General features: G+C 58.7%; 1 protein-coding gene across 1 annotated transcript in view; it reads left to right on the top strand.

Moving 5' to 3' along the window:
• The first annotated feature begins 3,659 nt into the window (after positions 1–3,659).
• LOC132320664 (kallikrein-14-like) overlaps positions 3,660–12,225 on the top strand; it is a 13,578-nt gene continuing 5,012 nt past the window's right edge. The window contains exons 1-2 of the mRNA XM_059833211.1: positions 3,660–3,741; positions 3,832–3,987. Coding sequence (XP_059689194.1) covers positions 3,660–3,741; positions 3,832–3,987 — 238 coding nt within the window. The remainder of the gene's footprint in view (positions 3,742–3,831; positions 3,988–12,225) is intronic.

The following is a 12,225-nucleotide window of genomic DNA, read 5'->3' as shown; positions in this document are numbered from 1 at the left end:
AGAACCACGTGCAACAGCTTCGGTCTTCTGCTCCAGCCCTCAAAGCTGGCCAGCCAACCTGTGATGGTCTCCAAAGTTGACTGGCCAATCAGCTGGTCTCTAAAGCTTGCCAGCCAATTGGTGCCTGCTGATGTCTTAATTTGATTGGCCAACCAGCACGTCCAGGTCTCCAAAGCCGGTTGGCCAACCAGCACGTGGTGGTCTCCAAAACCAGTTGACCAACCAGCACGTGGTGGTCTCCAAAACCAGTTGGCCAATCAGCACGTGGTGGTCTCCAAAGCTGGTTGGCCAACCAGCACGTGGTGGTCTCCAAAACCAGTTGGCCAATCAGCACGTGGTGGTCTCCAAAGCCGGTTGGCCAATCAGCATGCGGTGGTCTCCAAAGCCAGTTGGCCAACACGTGGTGGTCTCCAAAGCCAGTTGGCCAATCAGCATGTCCAGATCTCCAAAGCCGGTTGGCCAATCAGCACATGGGGGTCACCAAAGCCGGTTGGCCAATCGGCATGTCCAGATCTCCAAAGCCGGTTGGCCAACCAGCACGTGGTTGTCTCCAAAGCTGATTGGCCAACCAGCATTGTCATGTCTCCAGCGCCAACCGGCCAATCAGCACCTCCGCATCACCTCCACATGGTCTCCAACACTGTCTGGCCAATGGGACTTGCCGACTTGCAAAGGCAGCTGGCCAATAGCACACGCCAGTCTCCAAAGCCGTTAGCCAATGAACACGTCCACATCTCCATGCACCCGTTTCCAAAGTCATTGGCCAATCAGCTCCTGTTGGTCTTCAAAGCCGCTGGCCAATGATGTCATGCGTTCGCCTCCAACATAACCAGCCAATCATCTGCCTTGGCTTTCCAAAGCCGCTTGACCTACCACCATTGTCACGTCTCCAGCCCCAACCGGCCAATCAGCACCTCCGCATAGCCGCAGCCGTCCACCTTGCGGTCATCCGGCGCCGAGCCAGCCAATCAGCGAGCGATGACCACCGGAACCAACCGACCAATGGGCGCATGATGCCGATGAAGCAAGGCGAAGGCGGCGCCGAGGAAACGCCGAGGGATTAGGGAAGGAGGCGACCGGGCGTCTTCGCGCCCGTCAGACGCCTCCAGCTCAGCCCCGGGGTGGGACGAACCGGGCCGGGCCCCGACGCCGTTATAAAACCGAAGGCGCTCACGTGGGAGGGACGGGCGTTGAGCCGCCGCGACGGAGAAGACGCGCCGGGGCCGGTCGGGACGGTTTTCTTTCGGCGTAGGGTTTGGAAGGGGCGGAGGGGGGGGTGGTTGGAAGGGGGGGTGGGGTTGGGGGGACACAGACGCACACAGACAGAAAGAGACGGGAGGATTTCACCCCGGACGTCGGCCAGGAAGCGGGAGAGCTCGGCCGGGAAGGAGCGGGGTGGCCCCCCCACCCCACCCCGGCCCCCAGCGGGGCAGAGCGGGGACCTGCGGAGAGGTTTGTCGGGATGGGGGTGGAGGGTGGGGGGTGATGGTCACCGCTTCCACCCGCTGGCCCCGGTCTCCATCCATCCCTCCTTCTTCCTTCCTTCATCCCGGATCTCCATCCATCCTTCCTTCTCCGTGGTTGATCCATCCCTCCGTCTCCATGTTTGCTCTCTCCCTCCATCCCCGATCTCCCTCCATCCCCGATCTCCCTCCGTTCCTGATCTCCCTCCATTCCTGATCTCCCTCCATCCCCGATCTCCCTCCGTTCCTGATCTCCCTCCGTCCCTGATCTCCTTCCATCCCTGATCTCCCTCCATCCCCGATCTCCCTCCGTTCCTGATCTCCCTCCATCCCCGATCTCCCTCCGTTCCTGATCTCCCTCCATCCCTGATCTCCCTCCATCCCCGATCTCCCTCCATCCCCGATCTCCCTCCGTTCCTGATCTCCCTCCATCCCCAATCTCCCTCCGTTCCTGATCTCCCTCCATCCCCGATCTCCCTCCATCCCCAGTCTCCCTCCATTCCTGATCTCCCTCCGTTCCTGATCTCCCTCCATTCCTGATCTCCCTCCATCCCCGATCTCCCTCCGTTCCTGATCTCCCTCCGTCCCTGATCTCCCTCCATCCCCGATCTCCCTCCGTCCCTCCTTCTCCAGGCTTCCTCCCTCTCCCTTCCTTCTCCATGTTTGCGCCATCCCTGATCTCCTTCCATCCCTCCTTCTCCAGGCTTGCTCCATCCCTCATCTCCACCCTTCCTTCCTTCTCCACGCTTGCTCCATCCCTCTGTCCCTCATCTCCATCCCTTCCTTCTCCATCTTTGCTTCATCCCTCGATCCCAGATCTCCAGCCATCCCTTCTTCTCCATGATGACTCCCTCCTTCCTTCTCCGTCCTTCCTGCATCCATCCTTCCTCCATCCCTCCCTCCTTCTCCATCCATCCTTCCTCCATCCATCCTTCCTTCCCCATCCATCCTTCCTCCATCCATCCTTCCTCCATCCATCCTTCCTCCATCCATCCTTCCTTCTCCATCCATCCTTCCTCCATCCATCCTTCCTTCTCCATCCATCCTTCCTTCTCCATCCATCCACCCACCATCTCCATCCCTCCCTCCTTCTCCGTGCCGGCCCCATCCCTCCTTCCCCACATCCATCCCTCCCTCCATCCCTCCATCTCCTCCCTCCCTTCCCCAGCCTCATCCGGCGTCTCCGCAGGGAACTGCCACCTCTGTCCGTGGGGCCCACCACCTCCATCCGTGGGGCCCACCTCCCCTCTCCGTGGGGAGCAACGACCCGCACCCATGGGACCCATTTCCTTTATCTGTGGGGCCCGTGGCACATGTCCACAGGGAGTGGTGACCCACACCCATGGGTGGCTCCAACCCATGGCCATGGGAACCGTGACCCACAGTCACGTGGAGCCTTGACCCACTTCCGTGGGGCCCACAAGCCTCTTCCATGGGCAGCAACGACCCGCTGCCATGAGGAACCACGACCCACGTTCGTGGGGAGCAGTGACCCGTGGCCATGGATGCCTCCAACCCATGGCCATGGGGAACCATGACCCATGGCCATGGGGAACCACGACCCACAGCCATGGGGAACCACGACCCACAACCACCGGGAGCAATGACCCACGTCCTTGCAACCCACAACCCCTGCCCATGGGGAGCAATGACCCATGTCCAAGGGTGCCTCCAACCCACAGCCTTGAAGAACCGTGACCCCCAACCACGGGGCGGGGGGGGGGCCACGACCCATATCTCCAGGGGGCACGACCCACAGCCCCAGCTCGGGGGAGGCATCCAAGGGCAGCGTGAGGTGCTGGGAGGTCAATCGCCTGAAGAGAAGGAGGGGGAGGCAGAGGAGTTGGTGGAACCCATAATTATGGGCCTCATTAACGATGACTGTGTTGATTGCCGCCGTGGCGCTCGGGATAATGATGTCACCGTTGCAAAAGCGCGATGACGGGGCGAATCGTGCAGCTCCGACTGCTGGGTGGAGGGGACGGAGGGTGGGGGGCGCCCCCCGCCATGCCGGTGTAGACCCCAAAATGGTGTAGAGCCACCGCAATGCCCCCCCCCAAAAAATATGTGGAGGTGCCACAATGCCCCAAGAAACATCTCACCTTCTCCTGGAGCGGGGAGAGGGTCCAGGTGAAGCCACGAAAGGCAAAACCCCCATCATGGGACTAACACCTCTGCCCCACAGCGGCCACGGCGATGGAGGTGCGAGCCATGGTGGCCCCCAGGCTATGGGGCACCGTGAAGCTGCTGGGAGCCTTGATCTTGGTGGCGTCCACGGGTGAGTGCAGGGGTGGCGGGTCCGACCGGCGGCGCAGACACGCGTGCGGTGGCACTAAGACGTGTCTCCCCGGTCCCTCGTCCCTTGCAGCGTCCTCAGTGGCAGGTGAAACGCGCGTGGTGGGCGGCATGGACTGCGAGCCCCACTCGCAGCCGTGGCAGGTGGCCATCCTCGACATGTACAAGCTCTACTGCGGCGGCGTCCTCGTGGCCAGGCAGTGGGTGGTGACGGCGGCCCACTGCACCACGCCAGGGTAAGGGTGATGGCTCGCGTGCCGCTTTTGCGCCGTGTCCCCTGCCCCACGTGGCTTGCACCCCCGGGTGTGCCACCCCACCCTGCCGTGGTGTGTCCCGGTCCCACGTCTCATGGTCTCCATGGTCCACATGTGTCCTGTGTCGTGGTCCCACACAGGTCATGGCCATGCTGGGGTCTCTGTGGTCTACACGTGTCCTGGATATGCCGTGCCCCACGTGTGTCACGCATGCACCACCGTCCCGTACGCAGGCCATGCCGTGTCCCACACGTGTCCTGGCCGTGCTGCAGACCCCACACGGGTCCTGGTCCCATCACAGCCTCCATATCCCATACGTGGACAATGCTTTCCGTGTCCCACACGTGGCCTGGACATGCTGTGTCCCACCACATGCCATGGCTGCACCACGGTCTCCACGTCCCGTTCACGGGCCATGCTGTGTCTCATGCGTGTCCTGGCCACATCCCACGCGTGCCATGGCCATGTTGCAGTCCCCACCTCCCACACGTGTCCTGGCCACGTTCCCCAGGAGCCATGGCCACGTCACAGTCTCTACGCCCCATACATGGCCCAGGCTGCCCGTGTCCCACGTGTCCCAGCCATGCCATGCCCCACAAGTGCCATGGCCACACTGAGCCCCACAAGTGGGCCATGGTCTCGTGGTCCTGGCCACCTCACCACGTGTCCCACGCGCGTCTCCTGCCTGCTGTAGGATCACCACCATCCACCTGGGCAAGCACAACCTCTACACGCGGGAGTGGGGCGAGGTGCAGAAGATGGTGCAGAAGTTGGTGTCACACCCCAACTACAACCCCACCACCAAGGACAACGACATCATGATGATCAAACTCCTGACGCCCGTCACCCTCACCAGCAGGATCCAGCCCGTTCCCGTGGCCTCCTGCCTCCCGGAGCCCGGTACCACCTGCATCACCTCGGGATGGGGGGCCACCACCTCCCCAGAAGGTACCCAGTAGCCGTGGCTTCTTCTGGATGTCTGGGTCCTCTTCTGGAGGTCTGGGTCCCTTCCTGGAGGTCTGGGTCCCCTCCTGGAGTTCTGGGTCCCCTCCTGGAGGTCTGGGTCCTCTCCTGGAGGTCTGGGTCCCCTCCTGGAGGTCTGGGTCCTCTCCTGAAGGTCTGGGTCCCCTCCTGGAGGTCTGGGTCCTCTCCTGAAGATCTGGGTCCCCTCCTGGAGGTCTGGGTCCCCTCCTGGAGGTCTGGGTCCTCTCCTGAAGATCTGGGTCCCCTCCTGGAGGTCTGGGTCCTCTCCTGGAGGTCTGGGTCCTCTCTTGGAGGTCTGGGTCCCCTCCTGAAGGTCTGGGTCCTCTCCTGAAGATCTGGGTCCCCTCCTGGAGGTCTGGGTCCTCTCCTGAAGGTCTGGGTCCCCTCCTGGAGGTCTGGGTCCTCTCCTGAAGATCTGGGTCCTCTCTTGGAGGTCTGGGTCCCCTCCTGGAGGTCTGGGTCCTCTCCTGGAGGTCTGGGTCCTCTCTTGGAGGTCTGGGTCCCCTCCTGAAGGTCTGGGTCCTCTCCTGGAGGTCTGGGTCCCCTCCTGGAGGTCTGGGTCCCCTCCTGGAGGTCTGGGTCCTCTCCTGGAGCTGTGGCTTTCCCCCCCCAGACATCTGGGTCATCTCCTTGGCACCTTGGTCCTCTCATGAGTGCCTGGGTCCTCTCCTGGACACCTGGGTCCTCTCCTGGACACCTGGGTCCCCTCCCACATGTCTGGGTCTTCTTCTGAGCACCCAAGTCCCCTCCTGAGCACCTATGTCCCCTCATGGACAACTGGGACCTCTCCTGGAAATCTGGGTCCCCTCATGGACACCTGGGTCCCCTCCCAGATGTCTGGGTCTTCTCCTGAACACCCAAATCCCCTCCTGGGCACCGGCGTCCTCTCAGGAGTGCCTGGATCCTCTCTCATATGCCTGGGTGGTCTCCTGGACATCTGGGTCCTCTCCTGAACATCTGGGTGGTCTCCTGGCCACCCGGATCCTCTCCTGGCCACCTGGGTCCTCTCCTAAGAAATGGGACCAAAAAGGGGCAAGCAGAGGAGGAAAGGGAAGGAAATACCATGAAATGAGGTGAATTTATATCAAATACGATGAAAAGAAATACGAAGGAGTACCCTAAAACCATCTAAAGTTACTCTCAGAACACCTAAAGTCCTAGAAATCGAATAACGGAGTAAATGGGGAATGAAGAGTATGGATTTCTGTCGAAAGAAAAGGAAATAAGGGAAAGGAGGGGGGGGGAATAACAAAATAAAGCCAATGAAACCCGAAGATAAATTAAATGAGAGATAATTAGTTAAGTAGAACAGAAGGGAGGGGAATAATTTTTTTAAAAAAATAGGTTAAATAGGATAAAACGAAAGCAAACTTCAAAACCCCCCACAAAAAAAATACCTGCAACAGGGTAAAATAGTAATATCCTAAAAGGAAATAAGAGGAAACGATCAGAAAATGTAACAAAGCGAAGACAGACAGGATTTAGGAGAAGGCACCCAAAAAAAAAAAGACCCTATTTCTGGAGTTTCCCCTCTTCCGCCTCAGAAATTCCCCCGGGAGGAGGTTTCACCCCCCACTCCGCTGTGGGTGCGTCTCCACGACTTCGAAAACATTCCCCAAAGAGCTCAATTTCTCCCCCAAAACCAAGCCGGAAAAACATCCCCACGTTAATTCCCCGGGGCGGGGGGGACACAAATCCTTCGCCGGGGCGGGGGGTGGTGTCAGCGCTGGGAGGGGTGGCTATTTTTTTTGGGGGGGGGGGGGGGTGCAAGTTTTTGCCGGTTCCCGGGTCGATTGCTCTGGTTTCTTTCTTTCCCCCCCCTTCCCCTCTCCGTTTCCCGTCTCAGTCTCTTACCCGGACGTCTTGCAGTGCGTCAACGTCACCATCTTCTCGACGGCCGAGTGCCACCGGTTATACCCCGGTTCCATCACTGAGAACATGCTGTGCGCCGGGAGCCTCCAAGGCGGTAGGGACTCCTGCCAGGTACGGCCAAAATGGCCCCCTCTGCCGTCAGGCTATTTTTCACCGGGGGTGTCTCCAAGGTGGACCTTGGGGACAGGAGGGGACGTCACAATGGGGTATCTTCCTCCGTTGGCCAACCTAACGGTGGCTCATGAACGCCAGGAGGGTTGGCCAACCCGGTGATGTTCTTCAACCAAACAAGGGTTGGCCAAATCATTCACGGTTGGCCAACTCAACGATGGTTGGCCAACTCAACGACGGTTGACCAACTCAACGACGGTTGACCAACTCAACGACAGCCAGCCAACCCAAGAGGAGTTGAATAACCCCGTGTTCAGTCTTCAACTCAACAAGGGTTGGCCAACTCAAGTAGGGTTGGCCAACTCAATGACAGCCGGCCAACCCAAGAGGAGTTGAGTAACACCGTGTTGGGTCTTCATCTGAACAAGGGTTGGCCAACTCAAGTAGGGTTGGCCAACTCAATGACAGCCAGCCAACCCAAGAGGAGTTGAGTAACACCGTGTTGGGTCTTCAACTCAACAAGGGTTGGCCAACTCAAGTAGGGTTGGCCAACTCAACGACAGCCGGCCAACCCAAGAGGAGTTGAATAACCCCGTGTTGGGTCTTCATCTGAACAAGGGTTGGCTAACTCAAGTAGGGTTGGCCAACTCAAGTAGGGTTGGCCAACTCAATGACAGCCGGCCAACCCAAGAGGAGTTGAATAACCCCGTGTTGGGTCTTCAACCCAGCAAGGGTTGGCCAACTCAAGTAGGGTTGGCCAACTCAATGACAGCCGGCCAACCCAAGAGGAGTTGAATAACCCCGTGTTCGGTCTTCAACTCAACAAGGGTTGGCCAACTCAAGTAGGGTTGGCCAACTCAACGACAGCCAGCCAACCCAAGAGGAGTTGAATAACCCAACAACGGCTGGCCAACCCAACGATGGTTGGCCAACCCAGAGAGTTCGCCCAACCCAATGAGGCTAAATAATGAGGGGTCAAGCCACGGGGAGTTGGCCAACCCAACAAAGGTTGGGTGACCCCGTGGAGGATGGTGGGTTGACACCACCTCTTTCCATAGGGTGACTCCGGAGGACCTCTGGTTTGCAACGGGACCCTCCAAGGTATCGTGTCCTGGGGCATGGAGAAATGTGGGCAACCCAAGAGACCTGGTGTCTACACCAAGGTCTGTAGATACGCCCGGTGGATCCAGAAGACGATGGAGGACAACTAACGACACTCCAGCAACCTCCCAGTACCCAGGGGAGGAGGTCGGAGGACCACGGCCTCCCTACCACCGCTCACCGGGGCAGGACGCTGGGCCAACGGAGGCTGTGGCGAGGTTGGGGTGGGGGGGTTAGAGCCACGGTCACCTGGTGGAGGCGGTGAGAGGGTGGCGGGGGGGGAAGGCAGGAGAAATTAAAGAGTTGTGATGTTTGGTGGGAAATTTTGTCCTTTCAACCTGCCCCCCACCCCCCCAAAAAAAAAAAAAAAATTCGATTTTAAGATCAATCCCAGACATCGCTTCTCCTCCAGGGTCGTCCACGGGCCCAAGTGTCCGCTCGTAGCCACGGGCTTCGTTTTGAGGTCACCTCCTTCCCACCACCCCCAAAATAGGAGCTTTTTCCGGGAGGAGAAGCAGAATTTATTGGAAGACAAACTTCATTTCCTTCAGCGGCGTTCTCTCAGCCGTCGTCTCCCAAGGACCAAGAGCCGGGGGCTGCGGTGGCCGTTCGCTGGCACTGAGGACGTGGGACGCTGGTGGGCGAGTCTTCCAACCTAAATGGAGTTGGTCAACTCAAGGAGGGTGAGCAACCAAAGGCGGTTGTCCAACTCAATCACTGCCGGCCGTCCAGCAATGGCCCATCCAATAGGAGATGCCCAATAGGGATGAAGAACCCAACGAGCATCAGGCAATGCAACAAGGGGCACCCAATCGATGAGGGGCACCCAACTGATGAAGGTCACCCAATCGATGAGGGTCACCCAGTTGATGAAGGTCACCCAATCGATGAGGGTCATCCAGTTGATGGTCACCCAATTAATGAGGCTCACCCAATGAATGAGGGTCACCCAATCGATGAGGGTCACCCAATTAATGAGGATCACCCAATGAATGAGGGTCACCCAATTGATGAGGGTCACCCAACTGATGACAGTCACCCATTGATGAGGGTCACGCAGTCGATGAAGGTCACCCAATTGATGAGGGTCACCCAGTTGATGAGGGTCACCCAATTGATGAGGGTCACCCAATTAAGGGTCTCCCAATTGATGAAGGTCACCCCATTGATGAGGGTCACCCAACTGATGAGGTGTCACCCAATCAAGGGTCTCCCAATCAATGAGGGTCACCCCATTGATGAGGGTCACCCAACTGATGAGGGTCACCCAACTGAGGGTCACCCAATCAACGAGGGTCACCCAGTTGATGAAGGTCACCCAACTGATGAGGTGTCACCCAATCAAGGGTCTCCCAATCAATGAGGGTCACCCAATCGATGAGGGTCACCCAACTGAGAGTCACCCAATCAACGAGGGTCACCCAGTTGATGAAGGTCACCCAACTGATGAGGTGTCACCTAATCAAGGGTCTCCCAATCAATGAGGGTCACCCAATCCGTGATGGTCACCCAATCCGTGATGGTCACCCAATCCATGAGGGTCACCCAACCAGTGATGGTTGGCCAACCCAAGAAGGGTTGGCCAATCCAACAAGGGCTACCCAACCCAATGATGGTTGGTCAACTCAATCTCTACTGGGTTCCTCTTCGGCTGATGGCCACGTGTGTGTTTGCCCTGTGGCTTTTTGTCCCCTGAAGGTGGTGCCGGGGCGGGGCGGGAGGGGCGTGGCCATCAATCCCTGAGCTTCAAAGAGATGGGGCCACGCCCACCAGGCGGTTGGGCCGCCCCACCCCAAATGGGGGAAACGCCATTGGCTGGGCTCTTGCCAAGGCCCACCTACTGCAGATAAGGGAAACGCCATTGGTTGGGTGTCCCCCCCAAGACCCACCCACCGCAGATCAGGGAAATGCCATGGGTTGGGCTCTTCCCAAGACCCCACCCACCACGAGGTGGGGCCACACCATTGGTTGAGCTCTTCCCAAGACCCACCCACTTCAAGGTGGGGCCACACCATTGGTTGGACTCTTCCAAGACCCACCCACCATGAAATGGGGCAGTACCATTGGTTGGGCTCTTCCCAAGTCCCACCCACCCCAAGGTGGGGCCACACCATTGGTTGGGCTCTTCCCAAGTCCCACCCACCACGAAGTGGGGCAGTACCATTGGTTGGGCTCTTCCCAAGTCCCACCCACTTCAAGGTGGGGCAGTACCATTGGTTGGGCTCTTCCCAAGACCCACCCACCCTAAAGTGGGACCACACCATTGGTTGAGCTCTTCCTAAGACCCACCCACCACGAAGTGGGGCAATACCATTGGTTGGGCTCTTCCCAAGTCCCACCCACCCCAAGGTGGGGCCACACCATTGGTTGGGCTCTTCCCAAGACCCACCCATACCCCAAAGCGGGGCCACACGGTTGGCTGAGCTCTTCCCAAGTCCCACCCACCCCAAGATGGGGCCACATCATTGGTTGGGCAGCCTGTGCGGGTCAGAGGGGGTGTGTCACCTCCCGCTGTGGGGCGTGGCTGCCAGCACCGCCGGCCAATCGCCCGCGGCGGGCCCGATCCGGGCAAGGAGGCTGTTTTGTTCCCCGGCTTACGGCCCCGAGGTCGTTAGGCCTGTAATTAGCATTAATTGCCACCATCCCATAATAAGACCTCAGCGCCCGCGCCACGCCCAAGGCGCGGCTCTTCTCCCGCCGCGTCGGGGAGGGGGGGGCGGGATTTGCTTAATCCGATGTTAATCCGGCAGGGAGCTACTTCACCCCATAGATATACCAGAGGGAAAGCACTTCACCCCATAGATATAGCATAGGGGACCAACTTCGCCCCATAGATATACCAGAGGGAAAGCACTTTGCCCCATAGATATACCAGAGGGGACACACTTCGCCCCATAGATATACCATAGGGGATCAACTTCGCCCCATAGATATACCGTAGAGAAACCACTTCACCCCATAGATATACCATAGGGGACCAACTTTGCCCCATAGATATACTGTAGGGAAACCACTTCGCCCCATAGATATACCAGAGGGGACACACTTTGCCCCATAGATATACCATAGGGATAGCACTTCATTGCATAGATACCATAGGGGACCCACTTCACCCCATAGATATACTGTAGGGGACCCACTTTTCACCCCATAGATACCATAGGGGACCCAGGTGTCTAGGGCTCCCCCACTTCACCCCATAGATACTGCAGGGGACCCTCTTTGCCCCATAGATACCGTAGGGAAACCACTTCACCCCATAGATACCGTAGGGGATCCAGGTGTCCGGGCTGCCCCACTTCACCCCATAGATACTGTACAGGACCCACTTCACCCCATGGATACCGTAGGGGACCCAGGCATCTGGGCTGCCCCACTTCACCCCATAGATACCATACAGGACCCACTTCACCCCATAGATACCGTAGGGGACCCAGGTGTCTGGGCTGCCCCACTTCCCCCCATAGATACCGTACAGGACCCACTTCACCCCATGGTTACTGTAGGGGACCCACTTCACCCCATAGATACTGTAGGGGATCCAGGCATCTGGACTGCCCCACTTCACCCCATAGATACTGTAGGGGACCCACTTCACCCCATAGATACTGTACAGGACCCACTTCTTCACCCCATAGATACCGTAGGGGACCCAGGTGTCCGGGCTGCCCCACTTCACCCCATGGATACCGTAGGGGACCCAGGCATCTGGGCTGCCCCACTTCACCCCATAGATACCATACAGGACCCACTTCACCCCATAGATACCGTAGGGGACCCAGGTGTCTGGGCTGCCCCACTTCCCCCCATAGATACCGTACAGGACCCACTTCACCCCATGGTTACTGTAGGGGACCCACTTCACCCCATAGATACTGTAGGGGATCCAGGCATCTGGACTGCCCCACTTCACCCCATAGATACTGTAGGGGACCCACTTCACCCCATAGATACTGTACAGGACCCACTTCTTCACCCCATAGATACCGTAGGGGACCCAGGTGTCCGGGCTGCCCCACTTCACCCCATAACCACCCCACTGGGACCCCCTTACTCAGCCCCACTGCCCCAGAGGACCCCTGCCCCCCAGGCCCCCTGACTCAGCCCCATGGTCACCCCAGACCCACCCCCCCCCCCCAGACCGG

This window comes from Gavia stellata, chromosome 43 (genome assembly GCF_030936135.1).
Source record: "Gavia stellata isolate bGavSte3 chromosome 43, bGavSte3.hap2, whole genome shotgun sequence".
Classification (NCBI taxonomy): Eukaryota; Metazoa; Chordata; class Aves; order Gaviiformes; family Gaviidae; genus Gavia; species Gavia stellata.
Note: the sequence above shows the minus strand (reverse complement) of the source record. Positions and strands in the feature narration are given on the sequence as shown.